This window comes from Oenanthe melanoleuca, chromosome 5, assembly GCF_029582105.1.
Source record: "Oenanthe melanoleuca isolate GR-GAL-2019-014 chromosome 5, OMel1.0, whole genome shotgun sequence".
Lineage (NCBI taxonomy): Eukaryota > Metazoa > Chordata > Aves > Passeriformes > Muscicapidae > Oenanthe > Oenanthe melanoleuca.
In genome coordinates this window covers 576,598-593,592 of record NC_079339.1, presented here as the reverse complement: position 1 = coordinate 593,592, position 16,995 = coordinate 576,598, and the positions used below count along the sequence as shown (strand labels likewise).

At 50.8% G+C, this 16,995-nt stretch overlaps 1 protein-coding gene across 2 annotated transcripts in view; it reads right to left on the bottom strand.

Moving 5' to 3' along the window:
- Positions 1–16,995, bottom strand: part of MICAL2 (microtubule associated monooxygenase, calponin and LIM domain containing 2) — a 107,628-nt gene that overhangs the window by 13,216 nt on the left and 77,417 nt on the right. For both annotated transcript variants that reach the window (XM_056493899.1, XM_056493900.1), the window contains 5 exons: positions 13,423–13,636; positions 8,787–8,956; positions 6,673–6,747; positions 3,630–3,727; positions 594–1,887 (listed from right to left, as the gene is read on the bottom strand). In XM_056493899.1, the coding sequence (XP_056349874.1) occupies positions 594–1,887; positions 3,630–3,727; positions 6,673–6,747; positions 8,787–8,956; positions 13,423–13,636 (1,851 nt within the window). The remainder of the gene's footprint in view (positions 1–593; positions 1,888–3,629; positions 3,728–6,672; positions 6,748–8,786; positions 8,957–13,422; positions 13,637–16,995) is intronic.

The window sequence follows — 16,995 nt, the reverse complement described above, 5'->3', positions numbered from 1 at the left end:
TATTAATGACACTGCAAAGCTCCCAAAAGTATGTCCACAGCGTGGTCTGACAGCAGAGCTGAGGAGACACCTGCAGAGGAAGCACAAATGCAGAGCAGAGCTTCTTGCTGCTGCACCCATATGGCTTCAGCCCTTGGTTCCTCATGGGAGGGAAACAAATGTTCTCTGCACTCCAAAAACAGAGGTTTTGGTGCTTGTCCTTCTGCTTGCCTGCTCTAGTTCCCCTTCCAGAACTCAGTCACTGCAGGAGCTGCTCTGCCCAGTACCCCCCTCTGCCCTGCCACCCCTCCCACCTCTGGAGGACAATTTCCTGACCCAAACATCCCAACAGCAGCCAGCAGCAAACCAAACTTGGATCCAGCAAGCTGCTTCTGCTTGCAGATCCACTCCCCTCCTTTAAATCTGCAGCAGCTCCTAAGCTTCAGCCACAAAATGTATTTATTAAATCTCCTTATGTAGAAGACAACTAGAAATTAAACATAGCACACCATAGATGTGCACAGGTCTTTTAAAGGTTAAAGTGCTATTACACAGTAATAATAATAATAATACCAGTAATAATAATTATATAGTAATTCCACCAGGGTCCTCACCTGTGAAAGGATAACACAACCTTTCTGGAGAACGGTCCTTAATGACAGGCAGAGATGACACCAAGGAATTCTGTTCCCTTTCAGGATCTTTGCTTTTCAGTCTATTGAAGAGTGACTCATTTTGTGCAGAGACATCCAGATTGCCCTTGAGGGAGTTCCTGGGCTCTGGAGATGAAAGAAGAGTGGACTTTTTCTCAGGGATACACTCTTCATCCACGGGAGTCCCTAGAGGGCTGTCTTCAAAGGTAAACTTCTCCAGGAGCCCTGGGACTTCCTCCATCCTAGTGCAAGCTGCTTTCTGAGGTATATGGGCTGTCCTGGAAGGCCTGTAGGGTGTGAAGGACACCTCTTCCCTGTGATCCCTTAGAGATATCCCTTCAGAGCCCACAGAAGGGTGAGGCAGATGTGAGTCAGGGCTCCCATCTCCTGTGTCTTCTCCTTCCCACTCCCATACTTCAGGCTCCTGCGACTGGGTGTTATTGTTGTTCCTGTTCCTTCTGCTTAGGGAATACCCAAGACTGCTGGGGAACCAGAAGAAGCTGTGTTCTGAAGAGGCTTTGGCTTTGCTGTTTGAGTCCTGCCTCAGTGCCTCAGGGGCTGAGGCCAGAGGATCCCACAGGGACCTTTTGATGGCGCTGGCTATGAGCTTCAGAGGGGATTTGGGCTGGCCAGCCGCACGCTCCCTGGAAACCACCTCTGGCATCCTCAGGGCACGCTTTGTGTGCACTGGGGAGGCTGCTGGAGCAAGTGAGAGAGGCCCAGGAGAAGGAGAGTGCTGGGACACTGCCTTTCTCCAGGCAGCACCCTTCTCCTCTGCAGCACAGGGGGCTCCATCACTCCCCGGGGCTCTCCTCGAGCCACACGGGAGCTGCTGGCGACTACGGAGCCCCAGCCTCTGCTTTGTCTCCCTTAATTCTTGCTCCAGCTTTGCTTCTAGCTGCCTGCCACTTGTGCCATCCTTCTCCTTCCAGTCCTGAGGTGACAGCGCTTTGCTCTTCCTGCTGAAGTGCTCTGGGTCAGAGATGAGTTTCTGTGTTTGTCCCCTCCAGTGCCGGGCTGGGTGTGTCCCACTGTCACTGTCTGTGTCTTCAGGCTCACAGAAACCAGCAGCCAGGGTCCCATTGCCAAGAGGGGTCCTTGGGGGACCTGTGGTGCTGCTCTGAAGATGATCACAGTGGGGAACGTAGCAGTGAGTGTCTTCAGGCATCTCCCTGCCCTTTTTTCTTTGCAACACTGGGCTCCAGGACTTGAAAGGTCTTCTTGGAATTTCTGGTGGCTTCTTGTAAGAAGCCAACTGTGAAGTGCATTAAAAATATATATATATTTTAGGTATATAAAAACACTGCTTTGTGTAGCTCCTGTTTCATAAAATATTCTAATCCATTTTTACCTTAACATAATAGCAATGAACATAATATTTAATTTATACACAAATACACATGTAGATGATAATGTGAGAAAAGCTTTTCTCCCTAAAGGGCTAATATTTCTCTAGGAGCAGAGATCTAATACTACTGGAAATTTTAATAGTCTAAAAATAATGTTATTCATGCTAAGAATCTGTCATATCTTTATGAATTACCTTTAATATTTTCTTTAGAAAGAAACAATCCTATCTCCAGGAAAACACACAAGAGCAGATCTGCTCTATTCTCCTGTGTGTGTTCCAGCTGCACCACCTCAGAGTTTTGAGCAAGCAAAAGAGACCATTATCCATCCTCTCCAAATGTTTTTCTAAAGTTGCATATTTATATTGCACAGGTAGGAGTGGAAGAAGTGACCCAGAAAAGATAATTAAATCCAAGATAATAGTTTTAAACAATTTGATTAGTTTCCTCTCATGATTATTTTTCCTTTGGTAAAGGTTTAAATTCATTACTTCAGCCACCAAAATAGTAACAGGGATAAACACCCACTCTATGTAGCCAAACAAAACTGGAGTTCTTCCTTCCTGCTTAAAAAGGAGGCATTTTATCATCAGTGCTATGTGATAATGGATGGTGTGAAGAATGAATTCCTGCTTCCACTTATGTGCCAGATACCCAAATTCACAGGGGTGAAGCCATTAATCTGTCTGACTTTTCATTTCCCAGAAGCATCAGAAGGAAGGCAATGATGCTTCCACTTTGTTTCACGCTTCTGTTTGATGGCTAAAATTGTTACTGGCCAGGATCTCAGATTAAAAAAAAAAACAAAAAAACCAGCACAATTAACAAATAAACACCCTCTTAATCCTTGCTTTTTAGAGTAAGGAAAAGCCACTGAGCAGTGCTGGAAGAGCAGGAGCTGAGTGGGGCAGGCAGCTCCCAGGGGTGCAGCTCTGCTCTCCTGGGATGTCCCTTCCTGGCCCCATTGTCCTGCCCTGGATCCCAGACACACTGTGGATGTGGAAGAGTTGGTTTTTCCCCAGCACAGGCCCTGGGCTCAAGCAATTTGAGCCATGTTTAAGCCAAGGGTGAGGACAGCTGTGCAGGGAGGGAGGATGTGGGTTGGTCCCTGCTCCACCTGGCTGGGGGAGCCCAGGGATGAGCTGCCCTTTGCTCGGGGTGCTCAGTCACCATCCCCCTGCAGGGCAGCCACACCCTTCCTCAGCCTTCAAACACCTAAAAATTAAAAAAACCCAGAAAATACCATGGAAATTCTGTCCTGCAGGGCACAGAAGATGCCCCTGAGCAGTGGGAGTTGTGAAGCCTAAACCGCTCTGTGATTTTATGACTGGTGCAACAGATTAGTGGCTAACTCTTTGTGTGATGGATTTTATGACTGGTGCAACAGATTAGTGGCTAACTCTTTGTGTGATGGATTTTATGACTGGTGCAACAGATTAGTGGCTAACTCTTTGTGTGATGGAAGCCTGAGTCTCACAGCTGCTTGATTTGGGAATGATTACATCAAATCCAAGAGATCACATCAAATCCAAGAGATCACATCTGGTCTGACCCCAGCCTCAGTGGTTACTGAGGACCAAAACCACTGGGAGCAGACATGCCCCAGCAGCAGTCCCAGCCCCTCTGCTGTGCACAGTGCCCTTCCTACCTGTGTTGGGGAGTGCTCCTCTGCAGCAGCAGCCTGGCAGCTGCCTGAGCTGTCCTTCCCCTGCAGCCCAGGCTTCCTGCCTGACAGCAGAGGAAAGCCTGCAAAAGACACAAAGACACAGCCTTTACCTTCCCACCAAGATTGGCTTGGTCTGAAGTGAGGTGAGTTAAAGAAGAGGAGGAGAAGATTGAGCTCTGCTCTCCTGGATAGAGTGAAGCTGAAGAAGTGACCTCCAGCATTGCTATGGCCTTGCTCGTGTGTGTGTGTGTGCTGTGCCAAACACATGCTGATATTTTCAGTGGTGGACCTGAACTGCTTCCTCTTCTTGGCTGGGTGTGATGAAGCAGCTTTTGAGCTCCAGGAAACTGGGAATCAGTCCTCTTCAGAGGGCTTTCAGGCAGTCAAAACAACCTGTGACTTTTGAACTTTGAGTAGTTCCAAGAAATGAAGAAACTGGAATGACTTCTGAGAGGGCTGTCCATCCAAATGGGGAAAACATGGGATATGCAAGGACAGAAAAAAGTCTCCCAAGCCAGGACAACAGGCAGCACCATGGGGCTCTGCCAGGATCAGGCAAGGTAATTAATTACTAAAGGAGGCAACTTGCACCTGCAGGGAGGCAGGAGAACTTTCCACTATTTGTGTCTGTGGGAATTTTACATAATAAATAATCTTTGGACAAACAAGAGTGTCCCTGATCCAAGATATTATCATGTCCAGCTAGAACATGACAAGTACATTTACAGCTCAGTTATGAACTCACAAACCCAGCCATTAGTTCTGAAATCCATGCAAACTTTGGCTCCTCTGCATGGGGATTAAAAGGTGCATGAGGACAAAAGCAGCACTCCAGGGACAGAGAGGAGAGTTCCTGCATGTGAACTTCAGCCAAGCCAGGGAGGGAGGCTGAGTTTCCTTCCCTCTGTGTCTCACCTATTTGTACCCAACCTCGATGCAACTTGTTATGTTTTCTATGTTATGTTTTTTCTTTGATCAGGACTGGAGGGACACACTGTGCTGGAGCCTGCCAAGGAGCTCCTGCAGGGATGGCAACCAGCCTGACCTTTATATTCTGTAATTGAGCTACAGGAAAACATGAGAATCCACAATTAGGATGAAAAAGCCACCACCACCACCTGCATAAGTGAGCCAGGGGGGTTCAGCCTGATCCACTAAAGCCTTGAGCCTCCTGACAGGAGCAAATGTCATGGCTCAGGGCACTGGGGGAAATGCCAGGGCTGCAGCAGAGACAGCCAGAGCACTGATGAGGGCATGAAACCCCAGCCCAGGGGGAGAATTGCTTCCCACCCCAGCTCCACACAAAGCCACAGCTCCCCATCTATCACAGGGAAAACACAGGGCTCCATTCCCACCAAGATGCTGAACCTGTATTTCAGCTTTGCTTTCAAAACAGGATTTAAAAAAAACCAAAAAAACCCAACAAAAAGGTCCCCAGGGCACTATCAGGATCTGCTTGGCCCAAAATCCCAAGATAAATTAAGAGCACGGTGTTCCCTGTGGCTGTGCAGTGGGGATTAAAGGTTTTGAAAGGTAATATCCTGCTCTGAGCCTTGCAGCCAATAGAGCTGTGACACTGATTTCCTCTCCCTGGCTGCCTAGCCCGTGCTGCTTATGAAACATATGTGTTTGGGGAAATATGTCTGAAAAGGAGAGGGAGGTTTTTTTCATGTGACTGATGATCATATGAATTCCTGTAATCAAATTGGATTAAATATAGAAACTATGGCTTACAGTCTTCCTCCAGAGAGTAAAAAAAAGCTTTTATTCTGCTCCCAGTGTATGCTGACTGTGCTTTACACCTCATTTTAACAGCATGCTTGAGGTTCAGGCAGACTCATGCAGCACATTGCTTCCCTCTCAAAGGCTTTTGGCTCCCTCTAGAGCCCTTGAGGCACGTGGAAGATTTTAACAAAATGATGGAAAAATGAATTGGCAGATCATTAAGTAATGTCCTCCCTGAGAACAAGCTGAAAATCACTCAAGATTAAGAGAGACACCCCCTCCAGTCTCCCCTGCTTTCCTGCCTAACAATCTTCCTTACCCCACACACAAACCTGGATCAGGAATCATTATTGACCGGCCTTTTAAAAACTGACATCAATTAAGGCAAGACTTTAAACCTTTGGTGGGGCCAAACTCTGTGTTTTCACAGTACCCAAGAGGCAGAGCCAAGGCTGGCAGGGATGCCAGGAGACTTTGGGACCTTCTCATGGCACCTCCCCGTGCCAGGCATGTCCCCTGGGTGGGACACCCACTGCCAGAGCTGCAGGCAAGCTGAAATGTCCCTGAGCACTGGTCCCATCACAGGCACAGGGATCCCACTTGTTTCAGAAGCAGAGCCAGGATTTTGAAAGCTTGATTGAAAGTTTACACAGTTTTGTGTATTTGCATGTAAACTTTGAGATAATGGGTATTTTAAAATCCTTCACAAATCCATTTCTCACATCTGTCTTGGTGCTCAGAAGTTGTAGCACTCTCCAGCTGTGGCACTCTCAATCTCAAAATCACTGCATTCCTGTGTGATTCCCACAGGGAAACCCTGTGTGATTCCCAAACCCAGGCAAACTGCTGCAGGACAAGAACCAAATTATTTTCACCAGCTCACCTCTTGGGATTGTCTTTCTCCCTTTCACCAACCCAGCAGCATCACCTGGAGGGTTTTCCAACACAAAAAAAGGGTGACAGAGCAGTGTGGGAGTGTGTCAGGAGGCACCAGGAGCATTTCTAATGACCCGGGGTCCCACCTGAGGAAAGCAACCAGTGCAGGCAGGGCCAGAGATGAAATCTGGAGAATTAGAGTGGACACCACCTGCTGCTGGGCACAGGTACAGAACAGCCACACAGAAAGGGGGTTTGATCTTATGAAGGTACAAAAATGGAAAGAAACACTTGGTGTGGTTTAGATCTCTGTTTTCTCAACTAGTGACTCAAAAATTCTAAAGGAAAGGAGGGAAAAAAGACAAGTAAAAGACAGGCAAACAGCAAGAATAGAGGACACAAGCACTGCTCAGGCTCTACTCACTGGTTTGGAACCTTCTCCTCCAATTCTGGTACTTATTTAAGGCCGAGGCCTGGAAGGTGTTGGCTCTCTGGAGTGCTGAGCAGGAACAGAAGGACTCGGGTCAGCTGGAGCAGCCAAAGCCCAAAGCTGGGCTGGGGAACCAGCAGAGAGGAGGAGCAGAGGGGCAGGGCTCCGCTTCCCGGGCAGCCTGCGCCGGGAGAGGGCAGCGCTGCCGCGGGGAGGGACGGATGGGAACGGCAGGGATCCCAAATACAGCGATCCCAAATACACAGGGATGGATGGGAACGGCAGGGATCCCAAATACAGCGATCCCAAACACACACAGGGATGGATGGGAACGGCAGGGATCCCAAATACAGCGATCCCAAATACACAGGGATGGATGGGAACGGCAGGGATCCCAAATACAGCGATCCCAAACACACAGGGACGGATGGGAACGGCAGGGATCCCAAATACAGCGATCCCAAACACACACAGGGATGGATGGGAACGGCAGGGATCCCAAATACAGCGATCCCAAATACACAGGGATGGATGGGAACGGCAGGGATCCCAAATACAGCGATCCCAAACACACACAGGGATGGATGGGAACGGCAGGGATCCCAAATACAGCGATCCCAAATACACAGGGATGGATGGGAACGGCAGGGATCCCAAATACAGCGATCCCAAATACACAGGGACGGATGGGAACGGCAGGGATCCCAAACAGAGCGATCCCAAACACACACAGGGACGGATGGGAACAGCAGGGATCCCAAATACAGCGATCCCAAACACACACAGGGACGGATGGGAACGGCAGGGATCCCAAATACAGCGATCCCAAACACACACAGGGATGGATGGGAACGGCAGGGATCCCAAATACAGCGATCCCAAATACACAGGGATGGATGGGAACGGCAGGGATCCCAAATACACACAGGGATGGGTGGGATGGGAACGGCAGGGATCCCAAACACACACTGGGATGGGTGGGATGGGAACGGCAGCGATCCCAAACAGAGCGATCCCAAACACACACTGGGACGGATGGGAACGGCAGGGATCCTAAATACAGCGATCTCAAACACACAGGGACGGGATGGAACGGCAGGGATCCTAAATACAGCGATCCCAAATACACAGGGATGGATGGGAACGGCAGGGATCCCAAACACACACAGGGATGGATGGGGAACCCTCAGTGATCCCAAACACACACAGGGATTGATGGGAACAGCAGGATCCCAAACACAGCGATCCCAAACACACACGGAATGGGATGGGATGGGATGGGATGGGATGGGATGGGATGGGATGGGATGGGATGGGATGGGATGGGATGGGATGGGATGGGATGGGATGGGATGGGATGGGATGGGATGGGATGGGATGGGATGGGACTGGGATGGGATTGGGATTGGGATTGGGATTGGATTGGGATTGGGATGGGATGGGATTGGGATTGGGATTGGGTCAGGGATACCATCTCAGCAGCCAGGGATGGTGGCAGTGTGACACCAGGGAGAAAAAGGATGAAATCCTCTGTTGGCTACCTGGAGCCACACCCTGCCAGGCAGGTTTTGGGGTCTGCTGCTGTCCCTTTGCCTTCAACAAGGGCTCTGTTATTCAAGAGCTGATTTGAATAGCTGTATAAAACTCCCCTTTTCTGCTTGGATTAAAAATGCATTTATGGATGTGGGGGTGGTGGGAGATGGGAAGAAACAAAATCTGGTGCCCTTTTATTTTCTGCTTTTAGTACATCTTTTAGTTCTGACCAGCTGCAGAAAAGAGTTTCTTTCCATTTGAAGGCAGATTGTTCCCAGCTCCCTGCTAGCTATATCCTTTCCTCCCTGTGCTTTCCCTGGCTCCCTTCAGCAGCTCCCTGCAGAACCCCAAATTTTCACAAGCCTCACCCTTGCCCAGGCAGTGCTGCAGATCCTGATTGCCAAATACCACCCTGGCATCTTACCAGTGGTAAATCCCCCATCCCACCCCTGCAAGACAAGGGCACAGCTCCTCCAGGTTTAGATCCACCATGCAAATAAGGCAGAAATCCCCCCAAAAGTACAACCTGGCCCCGCTGTTGAACCCCCTGCACCCCCAGGCAGGACAGTGCTCACCGTCAGCCACTTTGGATGTCCTGGGGCTGTCCTCGGGCAGCAGCGGGCTCCTGGCCAGCGACGCCCACCTGTGCAGGGGGCTGGAGCAGGGCGGCTCGGGCAGCCAGCTCTGCCCCTCGCCCACCTCCGAGGTGGAGGAGTCCCCGGTGAAATCCGACTCCAGCTCGGAGCTGCGGGGAAACGGCAGGAGAGAGGTGGGACATTTCCACTGGGGCAATTCCAGTAGGACATTTCCACTGGGACATTTCCAGTGGGGTAATTCCAGCTGGGACATTTTCATTGGGGCATTTCCACTGGGACAATTCCACTGGGGCATTTCCAGTGGGATATTTCCATTGGGGCATTTCCACTGGGGCATTTCCAGTGGGATATTTCCACTGGGGCATTTCCACTGGGGCATTTCCACTTGGGCAATTACACTGGGGCAATTCCACTGGGGCATATCCAGTGGGACATTTCCATTGGGGCATTTCCATTGAGGCATTTCCACTGGGGCATTTCCAGTGGGGCATTTCCAGTGGGACATTTTCACTGGGACATTTCCACTGGGGCATTTCCAGTGGGACATTTTCACTGGGACAATTCCAGCTGGGACATTTCCACTGGGGTAATTCCACTGAGGCAATCCCACTGGGGCATTTCCAGTGGGACATTTTCACTGGGACATTTCCACTGGGGCATTTCCACTGGGGCATTTCCAGTGGGACATTTTCACTGGGACAATTCCAGCTGGGACATTTCCACTGGGGTAATTCCACTGAGGCAATCCCACTGGGGCATTTCCACTGGGACATTTGCAGTGGGACATTTCCAGTGGGGCATTTTCACTCGGGTAATTCCAGTGGGGCATTTCCAGCTGAGCATTTCCAGTGGGGCATTTCCACTGGGGCATTTCCATTGGGACATTTCCAGTTGGGCATTTCCACTGGGGCATTTCCACTGGGGCATTTCAGGGGTGCAGCAAGCACCAGCACGAGCACTGGCAGCAGGGTGGGTGTTTCAGAGGAAGAGCTGTGTGGCAGCCAGAGCTGATGGCCTCATTCTCCCTCTTTCACCCCTGTTATGATTTGCTCCCCACTGAGCTATCCCCATTCCCATCAGACTCTGGATTAGCACCCACAGCCAGCACCTGGAATGAAGGTACTGCTGAGAGGGACTGGGGTGAAACCCCTCCCTGCTCACACAGCATGTGCAGCAGGATGGGGCAAAGGAATTACCTCAATATTTGCAGTGCTGGGATTGGCCTGCAAACAATGCTCAAGGGTCAAAACTCTGCCCCTTTCACCTTCTACCTGAAGATTTTTGAAAATAAGTGGAGAGATGTGAGGATAGCCCAGCAAGCAAGGCTGAGTCCAGGAGTGGAGAAAATTTTAAGTGTAAGTCTAAAGAGTGAGGATTGAGTGAAGCTGCCTGAGCAGCCTTCAAATGTGCAGAAGATGTCTGTAGGAAAAAGGAAACAAACTCTTCTCACTCCTAGGAGCTGCTGGCCAGCCCATGGAACACTGAGCAGGCAGGGAGGCACCTGAGCTGATCACACAGGCAGATTATGGCATCCCCTTTGTAAATGGAATTAACACAGGTGTGGATGACATGCACGTCCTGACCTTGCCCCAGGGCACAGCAGCGGTTTCAGGTGATTATTAGCCCTTTTTCTAACCATCAGGCCATTCCTTTCATCTCTGAAGTCCAGACTGTAGGGAACTGCCAGCCCTTGTGATGTGACCACATTCCCATTGCCATGAATGAGTGCAGCAGGACCCAACTCAGCCTCTTTTGCATGCAAACAATACAGCCAAGCTAATTCTTAGATTTACTGTGGTGATTAATAGCTGTGCCTCCAACCCAAAGCAGCTCACACCCTGAGCAGTCCTGTTGGGACAGCAGAAAGTAGAATTTGCTGTGACAGGAGGAAGAAGAGGTAAAGGAGAGGCTGCAGGCTCTATAAAGCCACAGATTTGGGCAGCACCCAGCTTCACCCAGATCAAACCAGCAGTCCTGGGGCGCCAGGGCAGGCAGGACAGCAGGGAACACCTCTCCAGGTGCACTGCTCTCTCAGCAGAAAGCTGAATCAGAGCGGCCTTGAATTTCGTGCTAAAACACACTTTTTAAGCTGACTTTCAAACAGATAGATATAGACACATAGATGTAAAAATATAAATACAAGAAGGCTTTGATAGCTGAGACCCTATGTGGATGGAGAGACACCACACTGAGATTGGGCAGAACGCCACAGCAAAGAAAAAGAAGGAGCCCTGCCATTAACATTGATTGATATCTTTCTGTTTTAAAGAGAAAAACGTGTGTTTTCCTTGGCCAGCAAGGAGGTAAGTGCTATAGCATGAGGTTTCTGATCATCTCTGCTGGAAGGGGGAGTCATTACTCACAGGGCAATCATCATGGCCTGGACCAGAGAGGGAAAGGAGCTGATCCCTCAGATCAGGGCAATCATCACTGCCTGGACCAGGACAGGGAAAGGAGCTGATCCCTCAGATCAGGGCAATCATCATGGCCTGGACCAGAGAGGGAAAGGAGCTGATCCCTCAGATCAGGGCAATCATCACTGCCTGGATGAGAGAGGGAAAGGAGCTGATCCTCAGATCAGGGCAATCATCACTGCCTGGATGAGAGAGGGAAAGGAGCTGATCCCTCAGATCAGGGCAATCATCACTGCCTGGACCAGGACAGGGAAAGGAGCTGATCCCTCAGATCAGGGCAATCATCATGGCCTGGATGAGAGCAGGGAAAGGAACTGATCCTCAGATCAGGGCAATCATCAGTGCCTGGATGAGAGCAGGGAAAGGAGCTGATCCTCAGATCAGGGCAATCATCACTGCCTGGATGAGAGAGGGAAAGGAGCTGATCCTCAGATCAGGGCAATCATCACTGCCTGGACCAGGACAGGGAAAGGAGCTGATCCTCAGATCAGGGCAATCATCACTGCCTGGACCAGGACAGGGAAAGGAGCTGATCCCTCAGATCAGGGCAATCATCATGGCCTGGACCAGAGAGGGAAAGGAGCTGATCCCTCAGATCAGGGCAATCATCACTGCCTGGATGAGAGAGGGAAAGGAGCTGATCCCTCAGATCAGGGCAATCATCACTGCCTGGATGAGAGAGGGAAAGGAGCTGATCCCTCAGATCAGGGCAATCATCACTGCCTGGACCAGGACAGGGAAAGGAGCTGATCCCTCAGATCAGGGCAATCATCACTGCCTGGATGAGAGCAGGGAAAGGAACTGATCCTCAGATCAGGGCAATCATCAGTGCCTGGATGAGAGAGGGGAAAGAGCTGATCCTCAGATCAGGGCAATCACCACTGCCTGGAACCTGAATGAACTTCCCTGCAGAGCAGCAGTGTTTGCAACATTTGGGTTTGTTTTCTTCTTTTGTTTGTTTTTCACTCCCCCTCTTACTTTTTAGTTCTCTGTAAGGAAAAGTGCTTTACTCAGGGGATACCAATCTGATCTTTGGATGGAACAAGCAGCCACAGAACCCTGCCCAAAAACAAACATATTCTAATGAGTGTGTAGAAATTTGGCTTCCTCTGACAGCTCCCCAAGGTTCATCAAATTTCAGCTTTCTTGGGGATGGGCAGGCTCTCAAAACCCAGGGTGGGGAGCTGCAGGATGGGGCCATGTCACAGGATGCACCTTGTGCCACAACACACCCACTGCCCAAATCCCTGTGCACCAAAAACTGCATTCCATGAGCTGACCACAGCCATGCCCATCCCATGATTCAGGCCCCTGTGTGGGATGGGAATGTCTGGAGATTTCCTGCAAAGTGATTCATGTGCCTTGTGGCTGTGGTTAAGAACAACTGTTATTCTGAGCATTCGTGGGGTTTTTTTTAGTTCTCTTCCCCTCTAGTTGTACATACACCCAGTACTGTATTTTGTATGATTTTCCTTAGCACTCCAGAGAAAACCAAGCTGCTCCCAGGTGTTGTCTTGGGTTGCAATACAGGATGTGGCCAGCAATGTGGATTCTATCACCATCTGTTGAAGCTGGTGGGGCAGTGATTCCTTATCTCCTGGCACATACTATCTGCTAATGGGCCATCTTTAAACCAGCTGGGCAATCATCTTTATCTTTCCACAGCCCATCCTCCCTCCAGGAGATATCTCCTGTTAATGGCACATTGAGTCCCAGGGCATGACTGATAAAATTCCATCATCCCACTGGGAGATGCTCCAGCCAGGGGAGGAGCCAAGCCCTTCCTACCCAGATAAAAACTGACATTTTGAACAGCAAGTAATCCATCTTTCCACTGGATTCCAGAGGAAAACCAGACCTTTCCTCATCATCCCTGGAGCTTCAGAGGAAACTGCACCTTCTCCAGGAGCACTGCTCCAGCTGAACCACATCTGCCCCTGCAGGAGGATGCAGCCACCATTGAATGGGACTGTGCCAACACCCTGACTGACTGACGGGTGTCAGCTTGGATTCTGACTCTGGCAGGGTTGGGATTGTTCTGTGTAATACTGCATTTCTATTTTAATTTTCCTAATTCCCATATCTTTGCCTGAGAGCCCCTTAATTTCAAAACTATAATAATTTGGAGGAAGGGGGTTTACACTCCCCATTTCAAAGAGAAGCTCCTGCCTCCATGGGCAGACAGGTGTGTTCTGAGGTACCTGCTGCCATCACTGGCCACCATCACCCGGACAGCCAGGAGGTTGTGCTCAGCCATCTCCTCCTCAGGGATGATCCTCACAGGGGCCCACTCAGGGTGCAGCCAGTGCTCCTGCTCCAGCTCCTCCTGCTCCTGCTGCTGCAGCTCCAGCTGCTCCACCGTGCTCTTCGCCTTCTTGGGGGACGTGGGCTGGTCAGCCAGGGGCAGGCAGTAGCCTGGGGAGGCACAAAGGGGACAGCAGGCTGTTAGGGGAGCAGGGAGGCTGTGGGGCACCTCACCCCTGGGTGCAGTGCTCCTTGGCTGAGGCTGTGTGCACGGACAGCCTGGCACAGCACTGACACCCCTGCAGCCCAGCACAGCCCTGTCGGGGCTCCTCAGCCTGCATCCATGGAGAAGGGAACTTCAGGAGCAGCCTGGACCCTTCAGGAGCAGCCTGGATCCTTTCAGGAGCAGCCTGGACCCTCCAGGAACAACCTGAACCTTCCAGGGGCAGCCCGGACCCTCCAGGAACAGCCTGGATCCTTTCAGGGGCAGCCTGGACCCTCCAGGAACAACCTGAACCCTCCAGGGGCAGCCTGGACCCTCCAGGAACAACTTGAACCCTCCAGGAACAACCTGAACCCTCCAGGGGCAGCCTGGACCCTCCAGGAACAACTTGAACCCTCCAGGAACAACTTGAACCCTCCAGGAACAACTTGAACCCTCCAGGAACAGCCTGGACCTTGAACAGCCTCAGCTCCTGCAGCTGCAGGTCCTGGCACTGCTCAGTGGGATGGACACCAGCCACACCTGCAGGGATTTTTGGGCTCTTTTCCAGCCCATATGGAGCTGTGTGTGTGTGGTAGGAGGCAGGTGAACCAACCTGGCTCGGGTGGCTGAACCTTCAGCCTCACCCTGCAGGTTTAGGTCAGTTTAGGACAGTCCTAAACACAGAGCCTGCAGGTTAGTTTTGATTGCACACAGCAAATACAGAGCCTGATTTGTGAAAAGCAGCAGCATCCCAGCAGCTGAACAGCTCTGTCCCTGAACTGCACATCCATAAATAAAGGGGGAATAAAGGCATGTTTCCCTCACTCAGCCCAGGTGAGTGAGACAGGAGGGCATCTCCCCCTGGGAGATCCTTCATTTCTGAGCAACCCTATCCACCCACAAACTCCCACCCAAGCCAACACAAACACATCAGCTGCAAAGTTCCCTGGGGCTCTGGAGTATCCCCAGTGAGGGAACTCCCCATCCTCTCTGGGCAGCCTGTTCCAGTGCATTATCACTGCACAGTGAAGAAGTTCTGCCTCCTGTTCAGGTAGAACCTCCTGTGCCCCAATTTCAGCATCATTTCCTCCCCAGGACAGGAGATTTCCCATTAGAAGCCAAGGGATTGAGCCAGAGGAGCTGAGCTTCACAAAAGGTGAGAGCTGCAGAGGTATCCTGTGTGCAGGATGGAAAAGGCACAGCCCTGGTTCTTGCCTGTGGTGCCATGCCACTGAGCTCTGCATGGAGCACAGAGGAAACCCCAGTCCTCAGGAAACAGCCCCTCCAAATAGGAAACAGCCCCTCCAAATAGGAAACAGCCCCTCCAAATAGGAAACAGTCCCCCAAAATAGCATTTACATAGGTCTGACTTCATTTCCTTCGTGCTCACTCCACACTTCCCCCTCCCTGTGCTCAGCATGAGAGACTTCCAGCAGGGAATTTGTGCTCCACAGCTCCCTTTGGAGCAGAGACCCTGTTAATCCTTGGCCAAAATCCTCAGTGGCACTGAAGTGTCCTGCAGGCAGCACAGCTCAGCTGCTCCTGCTGCTTTGGGGTCTGCAGCTGCACAGCCCCAGTTTGCTGTCAGGATTAAAGGAATCTTTGTTTTCCATTCCTTCAGCTGCTATCTTCCCCCTGCTCTGCTGTCACCCACATATGATGGTCCTTCCCATCCAATAACCCTGCCCCAGTCTTTGACTTGCATTTAGAGCAAATAACATGGCTTCAGGGTTTGGGGGAAGGTTGTTTGGTTGGTTCATGGCTGGGGTTTTTAAATTTTTAAAAACTTAGCTGCCTTCAGCTACTTAAATAGCAGCAACACAGCCAGTGATTTGACCAGAACAATCACATATTCATCTGGCCTTCCCACTCAAACACCATGAAAAATGTGGATAAAAACAATTTCTCCTTTGTGCACATTTCAAAACTCACCTCATCCTCCTCTCATGGCAATGACTGTTCTCCTCAGGCAGGGATTCAGCTCAGCCCTGTGCTAACTGAGAGGTGCTCCTAAGGCTTCAGCTTGCAGGGCTGGCACCTGGGCTGTAAAACTCACTGCAATCCATGGGCTTGGCCAAAGAGCCCCTGCACACCCGAGGACAGACACAGATACAAACCCCTTTCCAGCAAAACATCATTTTTCTCTCCATTAAGTGTCATGCCAAGCATGTTAATTCAATGTTGTGCCAGCTCACCTTTGCATTTGAGACAGCAATGTCTGCACCAGGCCTCCAGCTAGTCAGAGATGCAGCAGTGAGGAACAAAGACATTATGAAAGACTTTCCCTCCATGTCTCTGGAGATGCTCTCCCTGGCTGAGCCCTTCAGGAAGGCATTGTCATGTTAACCAAAAGCAGGGAAATCCAGCATGGCTCTGCAACCCTGATTCTCCCAATGACAGGCTTGTAAAATTTACACTGCTTACAGAGTGACAGTAATCTGTGAGTAATAATAAGTGAATATAATAATAAGATAATAATAATAAGTGAATATAATCTACCATAACCTAAAAAGTATTTCTGCTTTTTTTCTTTTGTAAATAACATCGCTGGGGAGAGCCATAGCTATGCCAACACCCAGAAACAAGAAGGGAAAAATCTCCTAGGTTGTGGGACCAGGGACTCTGGGATCTCAAGAGGTTTTGCTAACACTTTGGGTTGCCTTTCTTCCTTGGGCAAAGCTGACAGTGCAGCACAGCGGTGGAGAGATCTCTCTTGTCTGTGCAGTGCAGCCTGTTACAGACACTCAGTGAATATTCTGACAGCCCTGAGAGCAGGTAAAGGGTGAAAGTACAGGATATCACTGGTAAAGGGTGATAGTACCAGGGTACCACACTGGCACTCACTGCACATCTGAGTGCCCCCAGCCCGAGCCCGAGCAGGAGGTGCTGTCCGTGCTGTGACTCCTGCTCCCCAAGGCAGCCTGACTCTGGCTCTGGCTCTGGCCAGGCTGCTGCTGCTCCTGACTCCTGTGCCAAGCCCCATCCCTCTGCTGTGACCTGGCACTGGGTTGAAAAGGCCTTGGGAAGCTGCCAGCTTCGGGCAGAGCCAAGCTCCTGCTGGAGCAGCTGGACCGGGTCCGCCGCCTCCTCCCCAGCTCAGGCAGAGCACGTGCTGCCCACAGTGGCACAAAGCCTGGGCTCTGCCAAAAATCCTTCCCCTCCCTGCCAGGAGCCCGTGCCAGGCAGCTCAGACACCAGCTGGCTTGGATCAGCTCCTCTCTGATCAGCAGTGGCTGCTCCCCACGTGCCTCTGCCTGTCCAGCACGGACAAAAATGGGCAGAGATGCTCCACTGAAAATCCCACCCAAGGCAGCTGCAGCCTGCT